This window comes from Apodemus sylvaticus, chromosome 6 (assembly GCF_947179515.1).
Source record: "Apodemus sylvaticus chromosome 6, mApoSyl1.1, whole genome shotgun sequence".
Lineage (NCBI taxonomy): Eukaryota > Metazoa > Chordata > Mammalia > Rodentia > Muridae > Apodemus > Apodemus sylvaticus.
This window is the reverse complement of record NC_067477.1, coordinates 78,898,953-78,921,472: the sequence shown is the minus strand read 5'-3', so window position 1 is coordinate 78,921,472 and position 22,520 is coordinate 78,898,953. Positions and strand designations below refer to the sequence as shown.

Sequence of the window (22,520 nt, the reverse complement as noted above, 5' to 3'; positions counted from 1 at the left end):
CCTAGTATTCCCCAACACCGGAGCATCGAGCCTTCACAGGACCAAGGGCCTCCCAGTCTTAAAGGACACACACACACACACACACACACACACACACACACACACACTCTTGGTCCAACTTCAAGACATGCCTGTTTTCTTATCAAATAATAGATACAACATCTAAGAAAGAAGATCCGTGAATATAGTAAATCTATTTGTGTTTAAAAAAAAAAAAAAACCTTAAAGTGGGGCTGGAGAAATGGCAGAGCAGGTAAAGCAAAAGCATGGGGACCTGAAGTAACCCCAGTACTCAAAGGAGTACTCAGTGAGCACCTGTAACCCTAGCAAGGAGAGAGATTAAAGGAACCTGGAAGCTTGACTAGCCAGCTAGTCTAGGTGGTACTGTCAAGACTCAAGTGACAACCTGGCTGAAAACAAAAAGGGTGGCTAGGGCTAGTAATGTAGCTTAATGGTAGAATACACACCTGGCATACCTTGGAATCATTCCAAGTACTTCACATTTAGTGTACGGGTGTTTGTTTTGAGGGGAGAAGTCATTTTCAAAGATGACAAGTTTTATGAAGTCTGCTTTTTCTTAATCAGTCCTAATTAGGAAAGGTCTTGTGATACAACACTTGCTCTCAAAAAAGCAAATACACAAAACTTACAAAAAGAAAACCACCAAGCTACTGAAATATGAGATGGTAACACAACAGAAGCTACCAAATGGCAATAAAATAATATCACTTGGGGGAATTTCAGGTTAGACAAACTTCAAGAGTATGGCCTATGATCAGAATATGGTTCATTTTATACATACTAAACATCCCAAAATTGTATAATAAAATGACAACACTGAAGATCAGGTTGTAAATATTTATAGTTTCTCTTACTCACACACAATATTGTATGAGACATTACTAGTTTTCATATGCATCCATAGGATTAATACTCGTATGGAGTAAAACATGGAAAAGTGCAGAACTAAGGAAATAACTCTAACAACAAAAGAAGCACACATTTCTTAAAATTTAAAAATATTGCACATAGTAAGGTTGCACAGAAATTACTGGCTGCTTTTACAAAAAGAATGAGGTATTAGTCAATCTCTAGATAAAGATAAGTGCAAAAAGAGTAACTATACACAAACACACACAAAACAAATTCAAAGACCTAGAGTCAACAAACAGAAAAATATTTTAAAAGATGTTTACAAAGCTATGATTTTGATCATACAAAATCATTTAGCCCAGTACTAAAACACAACTTCTTGGCACTATTTCATAAGTCTTAAACTTTTTCAACTTAACTACGTGCAATACAATCATTCCCACTACACCAATTCTACTGCAGAAGAGGCATCTTTCTGTGATAAACATCAAACCATCATGTTCTAAAGCTTTCAGTGGCAAATAGCTAAAAAACAACTGTCTTCTTCACTAAATGACTCAATTACAGCTTCATACACATTTAGTGACCCAAGTCACAGGGGCCACAAGGCGTGCAGTTTTAAATTAGCAGAGGTTTCACTGCAAGTATTATTCAAGTTCACACAATGTAAATCTATAGTAACTTTTAAAATTTAATTGGTAAGTATGTGTCGGGCTGAGGTTTGTTTGAGATTTTATTTTTGGGAGCAGGGTCAAATTTATGAGCCAAAGGACAGGTAAAGGAAAAAATCTTGCAAATGATCTTTCCAAAGAACTTAAGAAATTTTCCTAATCAGGAAGATTAGACTTATCTACTAACTAAATGAGTTTTTAATTTGTTAAAAAAAAAATTCAATATATGGAATACCTATAACAAATTGCTTAACATAAGTGAAATCATGCATTTACCAAAATAGTTCACAGAAAACTGTTTTTTTCATCAGATATAGTGAGGAAGAATAAACTAGGTGGGCTTAGTGGAAAACAGGAAACGATTCAACTACTGTCCTGAACAATCAGTGTACGTAGTAACCATATTTCCTCTTCGTTGAGTGACAGTCCTACAGTGCTTGCTAGATCCGTGAAATCTGTTTTCAGTCTGTACTGTGTGTCGATTGGTGGTATCAAAGCCACTAAAAGAAAACATTTTCTCCATGTCTTCAAACATATCATCAAACAATCCACCTCCAAAAGAAAACTCCTGGAAGTGATGCCTTTGTCTACTGGAACCATCCTGGCGAGTCTGGAAGTGATTTTCAAAATGCTTCTTAGACCGAGTGTTCTGGTTCTGACCAAAGAAATTAAAGTCTTTAAATAAGTCATCAAAATTGAAGTTAAATGACTGCTCAAAAGGACTTCCACTGCCTCTTTGTCCTTTGCCATTAGTAAAAGCACTGTGTCCAATTGTATCATATTCTTTCCGTCTATTGGCATCCGAGAGTGTTTCATATGCTGAAACAGATAAAAATCTTTTAGGAATGGAAGATAAAATATTGTGTATATGCAAACTTCAAATACATGACTTCAACTTGTGTGTTTCAGATCACAAACTATTATAAATAATAAAGCTAAAATATAAGTTGGAAAACAAGGCAGGCTAATAAAACAAGCTTTACTAACTTATATTAAAGAAATAAATTATCAAACATATTCAGCTAATAGAAAATCAGATTTTTTTTACTTCATTAGTTGAAGTAAATGTTTAATTCTGACTCCCTACATAAGCCCACTCACCATTAACTACTTAATTTCCATGATATATGGTTTTAGAACGAGTATTATCACAAAATTTTCTTTACAGGTTTTTAAATACACACTGGTTTGAAATGTAGATGAAATGAAGTCACAATGAAGCTATTTCGTTTATACTGTCAATACTTAGTAAATTAAGTTTCTTGAGTCAGTTGATAATTTTGGTTTTCTAATACTCCTTTTTATACACAGTGGTCTCATAAATAACAAAAAAGATAAATGGTATACTGCCAACATTTTTAAAATTGTAAAACAATAAAATGACCTACCACAATTTACTTATTGAGGAACAAAGTATTTATTCTACAAACTACACAATCCACCTCCCATCTCCATAACATCTTTAAGACCCACACAATTATCATTTACCATTTCCCCTACTAGAAATGCCCATGAGACCTCAGAAATAATCATTTACTTACCTTCTGCAATCTCTCTAAATTTTGCTTCAGCATCAGGGCTTTTATTTTTGTCAGGGTGGTACTTCATGGCTAATTTGTGAAAGGCCTTTTTGATTTGTCGCTCTGAGGCCGACTTTGGCACACCTAAGATATCATAGTAACTTTTTGAGGCCAGGATTAATTCTGTTATCATTAAAATGCAGATTGCAAAGACGAAAACTGACTGTGGAGTAGCCATTTCTAATAACCTAAGAAAGAAAAACAGTATTTTTTAAAATACAAGCAATGAATCTTAAGACTTAAAAAAAAAATTTTAACTCAATAAACCTTTGGTGTAAGAGACAGGAGCTACAAACTATTACGCATATAGCATCATATAGTCATGATCTTGTACTGTCAGTATTTCTGATAAAGAGTCTATTCGCAAGACTTTTGCTTATCTGCTGAAAAGATAAAATTGATTCTTTCTTAGGAAGACTTAGGATTTCTACTGTTTATGTTGGAGATGATCTTTTGTTTGCCTGTGATACTAAAGGTATTATTACCTGTTCAGATTGTTTTTTAAGACAGCACCTTCCTGAGGATTACAAGGTGGCTCCTGATCTTCCTACCCCAGCTTCCTCAGTGCTGTCTTCATTACCACATTTAGTTTCAGAATATGAACCGATTATTGTTAAAAAAAAAAAAAAAAAAATCTGTCATTTCTGTGCTTGGCCAGAACCTCACCAAGAAAGGCAAAAGTGGGAAAAGAAAAGATTTTTCTCAAATTTCTAAAATCTATTTGATCTTAAAGGGGTTAAAAGAGTCTGTTTTCATAAATTTAACTTCCCAAATACTTCATAAAATTTAATACTTCTATGAAAGCTGGGCAGAAAAAGAAAAGTTTGTACTTTGGATAAGTTTGGTTATTATTGGGCTTCCCAGGTTTCTCAACAAGTAAAATGTTTCTCTTTAAAACAAAGTTTTAACCTAAGAATTACTGATAACACATAATGACTGAGATGAAGTGTATCTTTTTGCTTTTTTGAATGCTGCACCACAGAAGTCCTTAATGACCTATGATGACATAACAAGGCTGATGAAAAAGACACTAAGGTTTGTGGAAACTGCCAGCCAACCTCTCCTGTGGCCTATTCTAAGCATAATTAGCAGGTAGATTACTTTTTTTCCCTAAGAATTAGTCATAGTCACGCGTACCAAGTACAACCTCTCGGTCTAAAGAACTCAAGCAGAAGCCTGGCATAGTGCCCCACGCCTTTAATCGCAGCACTCAGAAGGCAGAGGCAGGCGGATCACTCAACACCAACCTGGTCTACAAAAGTGAGCTCCAGGGCAGCCAGATCTACCCTGACTAAAAAAATAAGTACTTTTATTTTTTTAACTTAATGTAAACGGAGCAAGTCCGGTGGACGCCAGAGGCTGCGGTTTCTGGCTAGTCGACAACTGACAGCAAGGTGGCTCGGTGAAAAAAATAAAGGAGATTCGGCCACTTCAAGCCGACCTTGGAGATGTTTTAATGGCCTAGCTTCCCCCAATAAACCCATTCTGTTCAAACAATGGACGCGCCCTCCCCGACCCTGCCGTAGGACCGACCAGTCCGGCGTCACGGCCCACTCCACTCAGACTTCGGCTCCCTGCTCCGGCCCGGCCGGCGAGCCCCGCAACCTGCCGGCCTGCCTCGGGGAAGCGGAGCCCCAACCCCACAGCAAGCGCAAGCTGTGACGCAGCCATCTCGGGGTACAGTCGCGTCGCTTCTCTTCCCAAAGCGGCTGAGCGACCGCAGGACACCGAGGCCAAGCCGGCACACAAAGCGGGACCCGACTCCGCGCCACCCTCCCCGGTCCTTACCCGTGCGCCCCGACGCAGCTTCTCCACACCGCGGCGGCCCGGCTCCGGCTCCCTCACCCCGGCCGCACACGCTCCGACCTGGCCTCCGACAGCCGACCTGCCTCCCTCCTGCCTGGCCCGCTCACTACTGGCGGGAGCCTGCTGCTGGCGCCACCGCCTCTAGAGAAGACCTACACGAAACGTTTCCCCATTGGCTCCCGCCGGCCCACCTGACTTTGGCGCCCTACGCGCACGTGGAAAACTGTTGTTGCCGTTTGATACTCGCGTCACTTCCGTTGCCACCCTCCAGGGGCGGTGTTAAGGTGACAGGAAGCGGAAGTGAGTGGACGATTTCCTCATCCTTCCTTTGGGCGCATCGCCGCGCAGGCGCTTTGGATGGTGCGCGGAGCCCTGCGGCCCCGCCTTGGAGAACTGTGCTCTCCGGCGCCCCTCGCGGGCCTTTTCAGCCCGCGTAAAGATTCGCTATTGCGTGGTCGTCGCTCGCCCTCTCGTAATAAACCACGGGACGTGAGCTTTTATTCATAAGAGGCAAGGTGACCTGAAAACTCAGTCTCACCCTTAGGCGGCGTGTCAGTGAGTGGCCTTTGGAGCCCAGGCCTGGCTCTGTCATCTGTTAGTCTATTAGTTCCCCGGAAAGCGTGAGCCGAGCCCACTGTATTTAACGCTGCTTTGTAGGCGAGACCACCCAAGTTTGCTCGCGCTTTTCCAGCCCTTTACCTGCCTTAGCTGACCTCATTTCAACAGTAGGAATGCTTAAAAGTACATCTGAGCCGCTAAGTGGGAAGGTTGGTCACACAAGTAGAATGTAACCCTGTTTCTTGTTTTTGGTTTTTGGCTTTTTTTAAAAAAAAAATTAATTTATTTTGAGTGCTCTATCTTCATGTACACCGCTTTGCAAAAAGAGGGCGCCAGATCCGCGTATGGATGGTTGTGAGACACCGTGTGGTTGCTAGGAATTGTACTCAGGACCTCTAGGAAGAGCAGGTAGTTCTTTTAACCACTGAGTCAACTCTCCTGCGAAAACTGAGACCAAAAATATAAGCAACCTTGAAAACTGCCAGAATGCCAGGCGGTGGTAGCGCACGCCTTTAATCCCAGCACTTGGGAGGCAGAGGCAAGCAGATTTCAGAGTTTGAGGGCAGCCTGGTCTACAGAGTAAGCTCCAGGACAGCCAGGGTTATACAGAGAAACCCTGTCTCGAAAAACAAAAAACAAAAAAACAAAAACTGCCAGAATGGAATTCCCATTACATCTTCAGTATCTGAATGACAAAACGACATATTTCAGTATCATATGTAAGTACATAGTTTTATTCAGAAGCCAAGGCAGCTTTGTCAGATTCCAAAGCCAGAATTGCTGAGTGCAAAACCCTGGTTCCCTTGAATTGTAACTGAAAGACCTTTTGCTTAAGCTTTCAGCGCCTTTGATTTCTTTCCTGTACAAGTAAAGAAGTACTTTACAGAGGATACATACTTACGCGAAAAATCAATGTATTTAAAACATTCCCTTTCCTTTCTTCTTGTAATAAAAAAATAATTCTATAGCTAACCTGACTTTTCTGTTACTTCAAACTTTATTTTGTGAATACAGTTTTACTTTAGTCCCAATGCTGTTATTCAATAATGGCTCAGTCAAATAATGGTAAAAATTATAAACCTAAGTAATACCTACAGCATAGTATTCCCATGATGGGTTTCCTTGAATCCCTTCCACAAAATGCAGAGTCATATCCAGGAGGAAGAAAAATTTAACTTGTAGTTAGTTGAAAAGCCAGTGCCCTACTCAAACTAGGGTAGCTACTGTCAACCTAGCTGCCTGGAAGTCTTCCTTTAGCAGCCTTCAGATGAAGAGGTAGAACTCTGAGCTCCTCTTGCACCATGCCTGCCTGGACACTGCCATAATTGGACCTTGATGATAATGGACTGAACCTCTGAACCCATAAGCCAGCCTCAAATGTCCTTTCTCAGACTTGCATTGCTCATGATGTCTGTTCAGAGCAGAAAAAAAACTAAGACAGAAGTTGGTACCAGGGACTGGGGTATTACTGTGATAGATATGAGCATGCCTTTATTTGGAAGAATGTGGATTTGGGGACTTTGGATTTGGAAAGCAGTGGAATGGGGCTTAATGGGTTATCTTAGTAGGAATATGGAAGACTTTGTTACGGAGAGTGATTTTAATTGTGCTGTCCTGACCCAAGAGGTTTCAGAGGAGAAGAATTTCAGTATCTGGTTTTGTGGTATTTTGGTGAAGAATGTGTCTGCTTTTTGCCTTGTCTGAAGAGTCTACCTAAAACTAAGGTAAAGAGAGTTATATTAATTGCATTAACAAAGGAAGTCTCAGAAATGGCCATCATAGACTTTGTTCTCTGGTTAACTCTCATGAAGAGCATTTCGAACAAGTATAGCCAGCTTAGAAAGGAAAAATATAAAATATATGGTTCGAGCATTAAAGGGGCACCAGGAAGTAAAATGGAGCCAAATCCTGTGTTCAAGGATATTACATTGAATTAAGGGAGTGAGACTTTGGGGCAAGATCCTGCCTAGCTAAATTTAGATCCAGGCATGGTGGTGCATACCTTTAAACACAAAACATAAAGCCAAGCAGATCCCTGAGTTCAAGACCAGCCTAGGACAGAGCAAGTTCTAGGTGAAGAAAAGTTTAAATCAGGTGTGGTAGTACACACCTTTAATCCCAGGAGAAAGGCTTGCAGATGGTGGTACACACCTTTAATCCTAGCAGATAAAGCCAAGCAGATCTCTGAGTTCAAGGCCATCCTGGGACTGGGCAAGTTCTAGGTGAAGACAAGCTTAAATCAAGCATGGTGGTACATACATTTGATCCCAGGAGACAGGCATACAGATCTCCCGAGTTCAAGTCAATCTGCAGAGCAAGATCCAGGACAGTCAAGCTTAGGCAGTAAAGGAGTTGCAAAAGAGGAAGTTAGCGATATTGTAATAGAACAAAGGGACTATGTTCCAGCTCCTACAAGCAGCAGAACTTGTCATTTTTGGCCATGTGGCTCTGACTTTAGAGTCAAGAATAGAAGGGATTACTGGACAATTGATGCTGGTTATCTGGAGTTAAGAAATTATTGGTGATTAAGAAGAGACCAGCATCATTGAGGTGAAATTTTCTGGGAAGTGTTTTCTGAGAGCACAAAGAAACTGTGTTCCAAAGATAGCCAAGGTTGTACCTCATGCTGCAGCTGTATTGGGTAATGTGTAAGAGTCATCCAGGTAGTACTGGTTTTGAAGATATGAAAGCATCATGAAGAACAGCTGAACCTTGGCACTGTGAGAGGCCATAGAAGGTTATTGGTGAAGGTGCAGCCTCAGTTGCAGTTGATGGCCCAGGACTAAAGGGGTCATGCAAAGGAACTGAGGCTTGGCACCATGAAGAGAGCCTATGAAAAGCTATTGGTAAAGCCTAGTTGCAGCAAGAGACTCCAGTGTATTGAAGATGGCAGTACCATGGGATGACTACCAAGAGCAGCAGTGGCTGTAGAGTGGATCAAGCTGAGCTTAAAGTTCTACAGAGAGAAAATCTGGAAAAGTGATATCAACTTTTTGGAGGATCCCAGAAGATCATGTGTGGATCCCAGACATAGAAACAAGAAGCTATAACACTGAAGTTGCCTTGGAGACCCCAAGATGTTCGAGATTCCAGAGCCTTGGTCTATCTGCTGAGAAAAGCTGCTAACAGAGTAGAACTAGCCCAGGTGAAAGAAGTTTGTTGCAGTCAACAAAGATGAAAAATGTTGCAAAATATTTCCTATCCATTTACATTGAGGCAGTGAGAGGCCAGTGATTGGAGGGGAGAGAGGAGGAGCTAAGAGAACTGAGGGAAGGGGAGAAAGAGAGAGGGGTGATGGTGGAACATCATAGGAGTGAAGCAGAGGAGTAGACACAGATATCCAGATGGCTTCAGATGTATTTCTGGTATTTTGGAGAGGTTAGAAATATTGGGATAATACTTTATCATTGTAAATTGGCATTATGAAATTAGGAGTTTCTAATATATAAATATATTTGGTTAACTATTTAAGAGTTATGCTTTACCAGGTATTTGGGTGTAGAGGAGGAACATAGGACTCCTGCCATTTACTGAGTCTATGGTGGAGAGGAAACACAGCGGGGATGCTGTGAGAGTCATCTAGCGTGAGACCTGCCGGGACATGGTACAGAGACCTGGTGGGGCGGTACCATTTATTAATAACTGATACAGAAAAAGAAACTGGAGTTTTGAAGACTACTTTGACATCAGATATAGAGATGCAGAGTTTGGACTTTGCCCAGCTGGTTTCCTGTCTTGCTTTGGGGATTACAACTAAAATGATTGTGATGAATGAATCTCAGGAAAGACCTTGAACTTTGGACTTTTAATATTGTTGAGACTGGTATAGACTATGGGGACTTTGGAAGTTGGACTAAATGTATTTTGCATTATGGTATGTTTAGGTATGGCCTCCATAGACACATATGTTTAAAAAAAACCTCTGGGGGCCAGGTAGTGGAATGTGATGGTTTGTATATGCTTGGTCCAGAAAGTGGCACTATTTGGAGGAATAGCCCTGTTGGAGTAGGTGTGTCACTATGGGCAATTAGCCTAAGACCCTCACCCTAGCTACCTGAAAGTCAGTCTTCTACTAGCAGCCTTCAGATGAAGAGGTAGAACTCTCAGCTCTTCTTGCACCATGCCTACCTGGACACTGCCATAATCTCACCTTGATGATAATGGACTGAACCTCTGAACCTATAAGCCAGCCTCAATTGAATGTTGCCCTTTTTAAGACTTGCATTGGTCATGGTGTCTGTTCACAGCAGTAAAACCCGAACTAAGACAATAGTGAAGCAAAAATATCAAAAAAGATAAATTATATATATATATACATATATATATGCATATATTATATATGTCAATGTAAGAAATTATTCAGGAAACAATCTAGATTTCTTAAACAGCATGGTGTCTTAGGTTTCTGTAGCTACAACAAAACACCATAACCAATAAGTAGAGAGGTAAGGATTTATTCTGCTTACAGTTCTATATCCATGTTCATAAATAGAGGACATCAAGACAAGAACTCAAGCAGGGCAGAAACTTGGAGATAGGAGCTAATGGATCGTGCTGTTTACTGGCTTGTTCTTCCTAACTTGCTCAGCTTGCTTTCTTATAGAATCTAGAACCAGGAATGATACCACCAACAATGGGCTGGGCCCCTCCCCCATTGATCACTAATTGAAAAAGTGCCTTAGAGGTGGATCTTATATGGGCATTCTCAACTCAAGATTCCTTCCTCTCTGATGGCTGGCACTAGCTTGTGTCAGGTTGACCCACAAAACCAGCCAGTCCAACTGATCCCTTCTCAACTTGACACAAAGACTTCACTATTAAGCTATAATCCTTGTTCTTCTTATTCATCCCCAAAATCTTCCATTGTCTTTCCAATGTATTTTAAAATTCAAGGTTTCTTAATTGTGGGCTCCAGTAAAATATTTTCTTCAAGACAGAAAAATCAGGGCAGTCACAAATCAAACCAAAATCAAACTGCAACTGTAGAATGTCTGGATTCTTCCAAAGGGCTTGGGTAACTTCTCCAGCTCTGCCCACTATAGCACACAGCTTGTCTTCTAGGCTCTAGCTGATTAAACTATTTGGCTGCTATTGTTCTTGGTGGTTACCCATATTAGTATCAGTATACTGGAGTCTTCTGCAGCAACTGGGTTACACTTTTACCAATAACCTCTCATAGGCTCTCTTCATGGTACCAAGTTTCAACTTGTTTTCATGACCTCCTCAGTCCTGGGCCTTCAGCTGCCACTGAGGTTGCACCTTCACCAATGGCCTCCCCTGTGTCAAGCCTCAGTTCCTCTCCATGAACATTTCATGTCTTCAAACCCAGTACCACCTGGGTGACTTACACATTACCAAGTCTAGCTGACATTATGAGATACAACCTCAGCTGCCTCTGGAACACAGCTTCTTTGTGCTCTCAGGAAACACTTCCCAGATTTCACCTCAGTGATGTTGGACTCTTAATTCTTTTCTAATTTCTTAGCTCCAGCTAACCAGCATCACTTTTCCCAGTAACTTAAATGTTAGACTTCAGTAGTTATAGTATCTTGTTAATCACATTTGATTCTTCAGACCCCTGCTAGTCAGAAACACAGAATCTTAAATAGAAATAGCAAATAGCCCTGATAGAGGCTTTAATATTCCCTCTGAAATTTCACAAACCAAGCATCCATCTTCTGTACTGCTCTCAGCATTCTTAACCCTCTAAGATACAGAACATCTCACTGAAGTCTCAGCACTCAATGGCTTTTCTAACCCAAAGCACCAAAGTCTTTCCACAATCCTCCCAAAAATACAGTCTGGTCTGTCACAGTGTCACAGATACCCTGCTACACTGGTACCACCTAGTTTTACTTAGAGTATCTACTGCTCTATTGCTGAAACAAAACATCATAACCAAAAAGCAAGCTGGGAAGAATGGATTTATTCTGTTTGCATTTTAACATTCCTATTCATCATTGAAGAAAGTCAGGACAGAAACCCAAGTAAGTAAGGAACTTGGAAGCAGGAGCTGATGCAGACTCCATGGAGGGTGCTTGTCGCTGATTTGCTCCTCCAGGCTTGCTCAGCATGCTTTCTCACAGCATCCAGAACCACCAGCCCAAAGATGACACCACCACAATGGACTGCCAACCTCCCATAGATCAGTAATTGAGAAAATGCCTTACAGTTGGAACTCATGAAGGCATTTTGTCAACCAAGGCTCCTTCTCTAATGACTAACTTATATTAAGTTGACATACAACTAGCCAGTACCCATGGCTGAGTAGATCAGAGATAGTGCAATAAAGATATTCACAAAGGATACTTTCAAAGAGTTGTTATATATCTTTGCATGTAGGTACAGGAAATAATTTGCATGCTGCATACTCTACATGAATTTATAGAATTGTAAAAGGTATATTCTCATTTTAGATGTAGTAAAATCCTTGAAATGTCTTATATGTTATACCTATCATACTTAAACCCAATTTGTTTATATCTGTAAAGTTGAATGATTTCTCAAAAACACTATTTCTTTTGGTGAGAACTTCCAGAAGTGTGACTTATCTTGTGTACCTGGCCATTTAAAGGATCCCCAGTTGCTAGGCAACTGGCCCTTTAAGAATTCTTACCTGTTAGAACTGCTTGAAAGTATGCTTTCAGTGTTGGTTGTCTCTCAGATTTCTGGGAACAGAATAGGATATTTAAAAAGCCACCTGAGGCTGGGGGGTGGTTGGTGGGGATAGCAGAGTGAGAAGAGAAGGCAACTGGTGAAGAAGATGTTGTTGTTAGGAGACACTTGAGCCTGGAGAGGCTGAGCTGAGCCACTAGGCTAGAAAAGTTGTTGAAGTGCAGAGCAGCTAGCATTGGGAAGACTAGAAGAAGGGACTATTTCAGCGTACTGATGGGGAACTGAGGGAGAAATGCTTGAAGGGACCTGGCTGGAAACTGGGAGGAGGGCCAGCATGGAGTTAATAGAACTGGCTACTGTTGTAAAATAATTAGCCATTTTACATAGATTTTTCTACATAAAGTTGTCAGTATTAAAAGTTATTTCCTAAACACTCAGGCTCTGCTAGGATATTATAAACATAGTAAACTTGAGGGGAGAAAATTGCTAATTTAACTGAGTATAAACTAAATTAGTTAAAGGGCAATTATAAGTTATGTTTTGTATAAGAAGCTTTATATTGTAAATATATAAAGGAACATGAACTTATATAGTATTTACATGTTCTATGTTTTTTGGGAAGTCATCTAATGAAATATAAAATATTGTCAACTATTGTTTAATGCACTTACATTTTAAACTAGGAAAATGTTCCTGTCAAATTCTGCCACTGCCATTAATACACTTTTGCCTATAAAACACATTTTGATTATCAGAGCCAGTCTCAAATTCAGATTGTCAAGACAGGAACAAAGTGCCAAGCCTCCTGCCTCAGCCAACCAAGTGCTGAGATTTCAGGGTGTGTCACCACCCATGAGGGAGGCCGAGCTCATAACATGATCAGTTCTTTGCATCACAGTTTCTCTTTCAGGACATGAATGTTACAGTTCTTAATCAATTGGTAGCAACATCTAGAAACATTCCACTAAATTGTATGTAAGTAGAGCTGAGGTAGATTCAAGTAATAAAGAGAATGAAGTATTTATTTTCATATAAAGAATTTGTTTCATTTGCTCTCTCATTTAAATAGTAACACAAGCTGGGCAGAGTGGTACATACCTGTAATCCCAGCACTCACAATTAATCAGGAGGATCATGAAATTGAGGCCAGCCTGACCTACATAATGATCTTGTCTGAAAAAAATAAATTAAGCCAAAATGTTAATATAAGAGTCTAGTGCTCAATACTGCCTAAAATTGAAGACACTAAATCATGTGACTTGTCCTGTATAAAATAGATTTGAGCCAGGCAGTGGTGGCATATGCCTTTAATCCCAGCACTTGGGAGGCAGAGGCAGGCAGATTTCTGAGTTCAAGGCCAGCCTGGTCTACAGAGTGAGTTCCAGGACAGCCAGGTCTACAGAGTAAGTTCTAGGACAGTCAGGACTATAGAGAAACCCTGTCTCAAAAAAAATTAGATTTGAACAAAAACTTGTAATTTATGTAGTTATTTGCTACTTCCAGCAAACTATAGAATTGTTACATATAACCTATACAAAATATAAATAAATATCATCCTATATAACAACACATTTTAGTTGAAGGAATGCTGAAGTGCTTTATAAGCTATCCCCAGATGAAAATATCAGCCACATATCATATCTTGTTTTTTTTACTGTACAGGTGACATGATGGCTATAGTTACAGAGATTCTATTACTTGGTAAGGATGGTTGGTTACCTTGCTTTTGCAGCACTCAGTAATAGATTACTTTGATATGCAGGCTTGTCGTTTAGCAAACCTTTAAAAAAATAACATCAAAGTTCTCCCTTCCTTCCTTCCTTCCTTCCTTCCTTCCTTCCTTCCTTCCTTCCTTCCTTCCTTCCTTCCTTTCCTTCCTTCCTTCCTTTCCTTCCTTCCTTCCTCTTTCTTTCTTTCTTTCTTTCTTTCTTTCTTTCTTTCTTTCTTTCTTTCTTTCTTTCTTTCTTTCTTTCTTAAAATTTCACCTTTCTTTTACAGTACAAAGACCTGAAAAATGGTTAAAGAATATGAAGCAAGATTCTTAAGTTCCCAGTAAATACCAGTTCCTTTGTAGTGACCATTTTACTCCTAATTCTCTTGCCATCAGATGGGGTGTCTGTTTTTTAAAGCAAACTGCAATCCCAACAATATTTTCTTTGCCTGAACATTGTCAAGTATTGAAGTAATGGTGAGGGAATAAAGCTGGGTAAGGGGGGCTCATTGCTGGGATGATTTTCAAGGTGACTGAGTAGAGAAAGCAAAAAGAGTACCAATGAGAAATGTGTGAGAAAAAACAACTCTAATTTGTACCAGTTCTAAAAGTATGGCAATTTATTTAAAATTTAAACTGTTGAGAAGCTATTTAAAACAAAAAATAGCACTTGGATATATACGTTGTATTAAAATTAACTAATGGGTTATGCTTTACTTACCAGTCATTTAAAAACCTGAAAAGTTTGTCATATATTGAAGAGTGTGCTGCTCTTAAAAATTGGTTAGAGAGGTAAATGAATGGAATGATTTATAAAAAATTAATTAAAGATATATTAAGTAGAAGTTTCTTGCTTAAATAAGTTTGTTTGGCCAGTATATTGCTGAGAGTTATAGCTACTTAGTCCTAATTGATGAGAGTCTATATATTTTTCATAATTTAAAATATTTTCTAGGGAGAAGATAACTGCTAAAAAAAAAAGTCTCAGAAGAGAAAATTTAGAGATGAGAAAGTATGCCTATAAACTATGTCTTAAGAATCATTTATATCAAATGAAGCAAAGGAAAACCCTGGTAAAGCCACTAGCTCCAAGAGCAGAAAGTCCACAAACTAACATTAACCCTTAAACAAGATACCTTAAAAACATCAATTAATCAAGATTTAGATGTAGTTGGATTTTGTGCATCTCCCAAGAATCTAAATTCTACAATTATTGCTTTGACAACTTCAAATTCAGAAGACATCATTACCAATCATTCTTGTTAATCCAAACTTTACAAATAATTCCATGGAAGCTATGTGAGGTCACGAAAATTAATCACTCTTAAGCACAGTTAAAGAATTAAACATAAATAACACATCTTTTATGACCATTTTATACCTACAGAAAATTCTAAACCTGTCATTAATTCTTTTATACCAGCTCCCAGAGAAGTCACAGAAATGAAAGACACAGACATTGAAGAGTTCTTATATAAGGATGTACACCAAAGTGCTGAAATTTTACAAATTGAACATTCATAATTGACACAAATAAAGGATGTCTTTGGCAAAAAAAAAATCTAACCTATATTCAAAGATCAATGTTATTGAGCAACAAACTATAGGAAGATGAAAGTCTGTGGAAGCTCTTATAAACCAACCACAACAGGAGAACTGACTAACTGAAGAAAATGTCAAGATAGAACTATTTCACAATGTATGAAGTCACTGTGATATAAAGAAGTTTTTAAAGCTGTGATTTTTTGCGTAAGCTTTTTCCAGCTAAATCAAGTCATGTGAAGTGAACTTTGTCCTGTAGATAAAGTTCTTTGAAACTATTAAAGTGCCCTAATATTACAAACAGCATATTGTTCTTTTTTAAGAAAGGATTTTTTTTAAAGATTTATCAATTTTATTTATGACTACACAGTAGCTGTCTTCAGACACACCAGAAGAGGTCATCGGATCCCATTACAGATGGTTGTGAACCACCATGTGATTGCTAGGAATTGAACTCAGGTCCTCTGGAAATGCGCTTAACCACTGAGCCATCTCAACAACCCCAGCATACTGTTCTTAAAATGCTTGTTTAAAAGGGGAAACAAGAAGAGTTGTTTGGCTGAAGAAACAGTTTTATTACTTGATAGTTTTCCTATTATAGTTAAAATGGTAAGATTTACTCATAAAATAATAAAAAAGTAGTAAGACCTGCCCAGATTACATCAGTTCTAGAAATGCTACTTGCATATGACTTGAACAAGCTAGTATCTCGACCCTCAGCAGGCTAGGGATATAGCTCTGTGATAAATCACTTGTCTGGTTTTTACAAGGCCTTGGTGGTCTACCCTCAAGACTTGGGGGGAAAAGGGAAGCCTTGGCCCCTAATATGTAAACTAAGAGCATTTACTATATCATTAATATTCTGTTTCTTTGAAGATACTTTGCTTAGAGCAGATTTTCTGCATAATAATGTACACTAATAGTAATTAATGCCTAGAATTTAATATTAACTATTAAATTATACTCAATATAGTTTCTGTGTTGTGTAACCATTTGGCTCTAGTTATGTACCTATAATATAAAGGAAAATACCACTATTAATTTCAGTATTTTACATATGTAATTCACCATTATAATATAGTCATTTAAGCATCTTAACACCCTGTGTTTATGAACCCATATTTAGAAATCAAAAAGCTCATTAACACTAATCTTAAATATAATACCTTACAAATCAGTTTGTATTTATTTCTTAATAGTTATGTTTTTTGAAGTACATTTCTATCAAGTTTACATCAAAAATTGTATAACTTAATATTATACATTCCCTTTTAAGTATACTTTAATATCTTATAAGGAAGAAATTTTAACTAAACTTTAGAGAGCATTGGTGGTGATAAATTAAGTAAAAATACTGTTTTGATCCACATTGGTTTTTGTTTGTTTTTGATTTTGTATGTGATTGTGTTCCACTCTCCTGCTGACCCTAATCCATGCTACCCTCACCTCCCAGGCAAGAGAGACACATGGTTTGGATGTGATGTGTCACTTAGGTCCAGGTCACCCCAGCAAGGGCTCACTGCAGGCAGTCAGCTGCTCAACAGTGTGGTGGATATTTCTTTAAATTCTTTCTGCTTATTGTTGGTCTCCTTTGCTGTTTTGTTCTTGGCTTCATCTTTGTCCCGTTTCAAAAATTCACTGAGAGTTAGTTTTTCAAAACGTAGCTTAATAGTAAGGAATGAATGCTCTTTACGCTCCTCTATGGGGTTATCATCTGGTTCCTAACCATTTAAACTTTTGAAGCAGAAAAGCACTTTTCTGTCATCCTCTCTGCAGCCCTTCAGGAAGGGCCAGTTTTTGAGGGTGGAGATGCAGTTGTCCTTGAGAGGCAGTGCTAGAGTCCCCAAGACACTGCCACCACAATATTCCATATTAAACTTAAGAGAAATAAATGTGAAGCTGAAGACTGGTTATAGCACAAGTGTGAAGAATGGCTGAATATTTCCTGAGAATCCTGAGAACACACACACATACACACACACACACACACACACACACATACACACATACACACACACACACACACACATACACAACACTTTTCTTAGGTAACTATAAACAAAAACAAAGTATTTCCACATTACATTTTGCTGATACACAACTTAAGTAATACAAACAAAAATAATCTTACAAGTGCTAGTATCATATTAATTTATTTCTTTAAAGTTACATCATTTTTTTTTCTTGAATAAGGCATAAATCTAGCTGTGTTTCTTGAAACTTCATAGACTAAAATAAGATATTTTCTTGACTTGGCTGTAATAAACCAAGGATGTTCTCAATCTAATCCAATTAATCTCTGTGCTAGTTTGAATGGAAATGGCCCCATAGGCTCTTGGGGAGTGGCACTGTAGAAGGACTGGCCTTGTTGGATAGGTGTGAGTAGGTGGAGTAGTATCTTGTTGGAAGTAGGCATGTTGCCAGGTGTGGGCTTGAGCTCAACCTAGCCTAGTAAGTAGATCAGTTAGACTGGTTCTTTTCCTAATGCCTATGGATGGAAATATACACTCCAGCTCCTTCTCCAGCACCAAGTCTGCCTGCATGCTGCTATGCTTCCCACCATGATAATAATGAACTAAACCTCTGAAACTGTGAGCCAACCCCAATGAAATGTTTTCCTTTATAAGAGTTGCTTTGGTCACTGTGTTTCTTCACAGCAAGAAAACCCTAAGACAACCTCTTAAGTTTTATTTGAAAATTCTGACCTTCATTTTTTATTTGACCATTACAGGAATAACTTAGTCGTTCTTGTACATATTGTTAACTGCCTTATAGTTATATTAAATAAAAGCCAAAGTTACCACTATGACTGTGATATATCATTCTGTTTATCCTGTGTTCTACACATACTAGATTTCCTAGTACATCCCAAACAACATTAAACAGATACCTTCATCCCGTGCCTGCTTATGTCATAATATACTTTAGTTGGGATGAGATTTTATTTTTATTTTCCAGTCAAAATTGTTTCTTGTCTACTTAGGGCTTTGGGTTTTGTGGAAAGTGGTTTTGAGACAGAATCCTATTCTGTAGCCCAGGATAATCTCAAACTTGGCCATCCTCCTGTCTCTGCCTGTAGAATGATTTGAGTAGAGAGCCCTGGCCTAGGCTTTGTTTTGTAACACCCTAACAGCACTTGTGTACTTGTTATATCATTGTGATTATATCTACAGCTGCCTTCCTCGCTGGAGTGTGGGCTTTTAGAGCTGGTTTTTGATGTTATATTCCTCTTTGTTCTTCTATAATGTGACTTTACAGTTCTTATATCTAGAGATAGAGCTTTTATACCTCCTTGAATATGGGTAGGCTCTGTGGCTGATTGTATCGTAGAATGTTGCAAGTGTGACACTGACAATTCCAGACTTTCCCATTTTTTGTCCTGGCATCTTCCATGTCCTATGGGAGTACTTTTAAGATGGTCAGATGCCATGTAAGATAACCCCTCACCTCCAGAACATCTTGCTAGAAAAGCCCATTCCTCACAGGCTGTAAAGACAACTAATACTGAAGTGCCAGCTACTCTACATGACACCAGTGCCTCAGAGAGAAACCTGTCTGAGCACTTCTCACATTGCTCTACAAAATTGTGGGAAAAGTGTTTCTTTTAAGCTTGTAATTTTTGGATGGATAATTAGACAACTAAAGCTATTCCTTATATCTGTCATCTTCCTCATTGCTATTCATGATCATTTCTCCTATAAAACATTATGCTTCTTTTATTTGTCTAATAATTTATTTTATTCTCTTATTTGTCTAAGTTCAGTTCCTGGTTGGACTCAGATACCTTTTCTTTCTTCTGTTTTTTCCCCTCTTTTTATTTTTCCTGTAACATCAGATTACCTAACTGGAAAAAGTCACAGAAATGTACAAACTTGATTCTAAACAAATGACTACAGTTAAACTCAAATGGTAGTGCATATAAGCCAGCAATATAGTTACTCATTATCATTGTCCAGTACTATATACATATACTATCTACTACTATCTATATATGTAATAATTTTATGTTATGGTCTTAGAGTACTGACAATGTAGTGAGTTTGTTCACACCTGTATCACCAAAACTGTGCATAATGCAATGTATGTTTTCATAGCTTCGTTACTAAACAATAGGACTTTTCCTATTAAAATTGCCATTAAAGTCTCTGCCTCCCGCCAGTCAGTTACGAGAGACTCGCCTCCATCTTGGTTCTCGGATGCCAGAGAGATCAGACAGACTGAGGTACGCCAACATCGCCAGGAGGGGGCGAGGGGGGGAGGGTCTAAGCCTGATGGGCATTGGCCTGCACCCAGGCCCTGGGCTGTTAGGGGGGCCATTGGTGTGCCAACCTGGCCGGGAGGTTGTTAGCCCAGTAGACTCTCCTGGCACTTTCAGCACACCTGCCACCCTGGCCACCTGACAGACCTAATTAACACTCATAGCCAGAGAGGAACTTTGTTTGGACCTTGGCCTCCCAGGCTTTTGCCTAGACTCAGGGCCTGAGCAGCTAGGCTAGCCTTGTGTGCACCAACCTGGTTGGGAGTTCAGCTGCCCAGCAGAGAGATCAGCACTCAGAAAAGGTCCCACAGCATACATACACCCTCAGCACTCTCTGAAGGAGCAAACGGGCATGATCTGGTTCACAGACACAATCTGGGGCAAAGCACACTAGGGATGCAAGGGCACCCAAGAGGAGGACAGCACATCAGCAATCTGCAACAGGGGAAACCCAGCCATCCAGTGTTGCAGAAATATCCCTAGAGCCTCTCAGGAGGCTCAAACACCAGCCAGAGACAAGACCATCTAACTCCAGAGAACAAGATGGCAAAGGGCAAACGCAGGAACGCTACTAACAGAAATCTAGGCAATATGGCAGCGTCTGAACCAACTTCTCAAACATCAGCAAGTCCTGGTTATGCCAACACACCAGAGAAACAAGATTTGGATTTAAAATCACTGGCCATGATGCTGCTATAGGGGAACATGAATAAGCTAGAAACCCATATAATGGAAACACAAAAATCACTTAAAGAAATGCAGGAGAATAAGGCTCAAGAGATAGAAGCCAATAAAGAAGAAACGCAAAAAAAAAAAAAAAAAAAAAAAAAAAAAAAAAAAAAACCCTTAAAGAAATGCAGGAGAACTTGAGTCAACAGACAGAAGTCATTAAAAGAAAACACAAACAAATGATGGAACTGAGCAAAACCATTCTGGATCTAAAAACAGAAGTAGAAACAACTAAGAAATCACAAAGGGAGACAACTTTGGAGATAGAAAACCTTGAGAAGAAATCAGGGGCCATAGATGCAAAATATCAACAACAGAATACAAGAGATGGAAGAAAGAATCTCAGATGCCGAAGATACCATAGAATCCATTGACTCAACAGTCAAACAAAATGCAAAATGCAAAAAGCTTGTATCCCAGAACATCCAGGAAATCCAGGATACAATGAGAAGACCAAACCTGAGGATTATAGGTATAGATAAGAGTGAAGATTTACAACTGAAAGGGCCAGCAAATATCTTCAACAAAATTATGGAAGAAAACTTTCCCGACTTAAAAAGATGCCTATGAATATACAAGAAGCCTACAGAACTCCAAACAGACTGGACCTGAGCAGAAATACCTCCTGTCACATAATAATCAAAACCCCAAATGCACTAAACAAAGAATATTAAAAGCAATAAGAGAAAAAGCCCAAATAACATATAAAGAAAGACCTATCAGAATCACACCAGACTTCTCATCAGAGACCATGAAAGCTAGAAGATCCTGGGCAGATCTCATGCAGACTCTAAGAGAACACAAATGTCAGCCAAGACTACTATACCCAGCAAAACTCTCATTCACCATAGATGGAGAAACCAAGATATTCCATGACAAAACCAAATTTACACAATATTGTTCCACAAACCTAGCTCTGCAAAGAATAATAGGAGGAAAACTCCAATACAAGGAGGGAAACTACACCCTGGAAAAAGCAAGATAGTTACCTTCCTTCATCAAACCCAAAAGAAGATAACCACTCAAATATAAAAAGAACATCAAAAATGACAGGAAGTAATAATCACTATTACTTAATATCTCTTAACATCAATGGTCTCAATTCCCCAATAAAAAGACATAGACTAACAGACTGGATAAGGAAACAGGACCCTACATTTTGCTGCATACAGGAGACACACCTCCATGGCAAAGACAAAAACTACCTTAGAGTAAAAGGCTGGAAGACAATTTTACAAGCCAATGGTCTCAGGAAATGAGCAGGAGTAGCATCAGATAAAATTGACTTTCAACCTAAAGTCATCAAAAGAGATACAAAAGGACACTTCTTGCTGGTCAAAGGAAATACCCACCAAGAAGAACTTTCAATTCTGAACATCTATGCGCCAAATGCAAGGGCACCCTCATTCGTAAAAGAAACTTTACTAAAGTTCAAAGCACACATTACACCTAACACAATAATTGTGGGGGACTTCAACACTCCACTCTCCTCAATGGACCGATCAGGAAAACAGAAACTAAACAGGGACACAGTAAAACTAATTGAAGCTTTGGACCAATTGGATTTGACTGATATTTATAGACCATTTCACCCTAAAGCAAAAGAATATACCTTTTTCTCAGCACCTCATGGTGCCTTCTCCAAAATCGACCGTATAATTGGTCACAAGACAGACCTCAACAAATATAAGATCGAACTAATCCCATGCCTCCCATCAGATCACTATGGTGTAAGAGTGGTTTTCAATAGCAACAAAAACAACAGAAAGCCCATATACACATGGAGGCTGAACAAAATACTCTACTCAATGACACTATGGCCAAAGAACAAATAAAGAAAGAAATCAGAGACTTTTTAGAATTTAATGAAAATGAAGGCACAACATAACCAAATCGTTGGGACACAATGAAAGCAGTGCTAAGCAGGAAAACTCATAGCGCTGAGTGCCTCCAAAAAGAAAATGGAGAGAGCATACACTAGCAGCTTAACAACACACCTGAAAGCCCTGGAACAAAAAGAAGCCAATTCACCCTGGAGGAGTAGAAGACAGGAAATCATCAAACTCAGGGCTGAAATCAATCAAGTGGAAACAAAGAGAACCATACAAAGAATCAATGAATCCAGGAGATGGTTCTTTGAGAAAATCAACAAGATAGATAAACCCTTAGCCAGACTG

The 22,520-nt window shown here is 39.1% G+C and overlaps 2 protein-coding genes across 2 annotated transcripts; one reads left to right on the top strand and one right to left on the bottom strand.

Moving 5' to 3' along the window:
• Positions 1-844: 844 nt before the first annotated feature.
• On the bottom strand, positions 845-5,089 carry Dnajb9 (DnaJ heat shock protein family (Hsp40) member B9). Its single transcript, XM_052185907.1, has 3 exons — positions 4,913-5,089; positions 3,086-3,312; positions 845-2,363 (listed from the first exon to the last, which is right to left on the bottom strand). Exons 2-3 carry the CDS (start codon positions 3,300-3,302, stop codon positions 1,912-1,914), a joined length of 669 nt encoding a protein of 222 aa, XP_052041867.1. The 5' UTR covers positions 3,303-3,312; positions 4,913-5,089; the 3' UTR covers positions 845-1,911.
• Positions 5,090-14,118: 9,029 nt separating this feature from the next.
• Thap5 (THAP domain containing 5) lies at positions 14,119-15,535 on the top strand. Its single transcript, XM_052184727.1, is given in 8 exon segments — positions 14,119-14,277; positions 14,770-14,882; positions 14,884-14,928; positions 14,930-15,071; positions 15,073-15,184; positions 15,187-15,349; positions 15,351-15,497; positions 15,499-15,535. Coding segments are annotated over 8 exon segments (906 nt in total). The 5' UTR covers positions 14,119-14,130.
• The last annotated feature ends 6,985 nt before the right edge of the window (positions 15,536-22,520 follow it).

What these genes read in the sequence shown, in the direction of transcription:
- Dnajb9 (XM_052185907.1), bottom strand. Translation starts at nt 3,302, where the DNA reads ATGGCTACTCCACAGTCAGTTTTCGTCTTTGCAATCTGCATTTTAATG. An exon ending in ATTTAGAGAGATTGCAGAAG is followed by an intron (nt 2,364 to 3,085) that starts GTAAGTAAATGA and finishes TATCTGTTTCAG; the next exon opens with CATATGAAACACTCTCGGAT.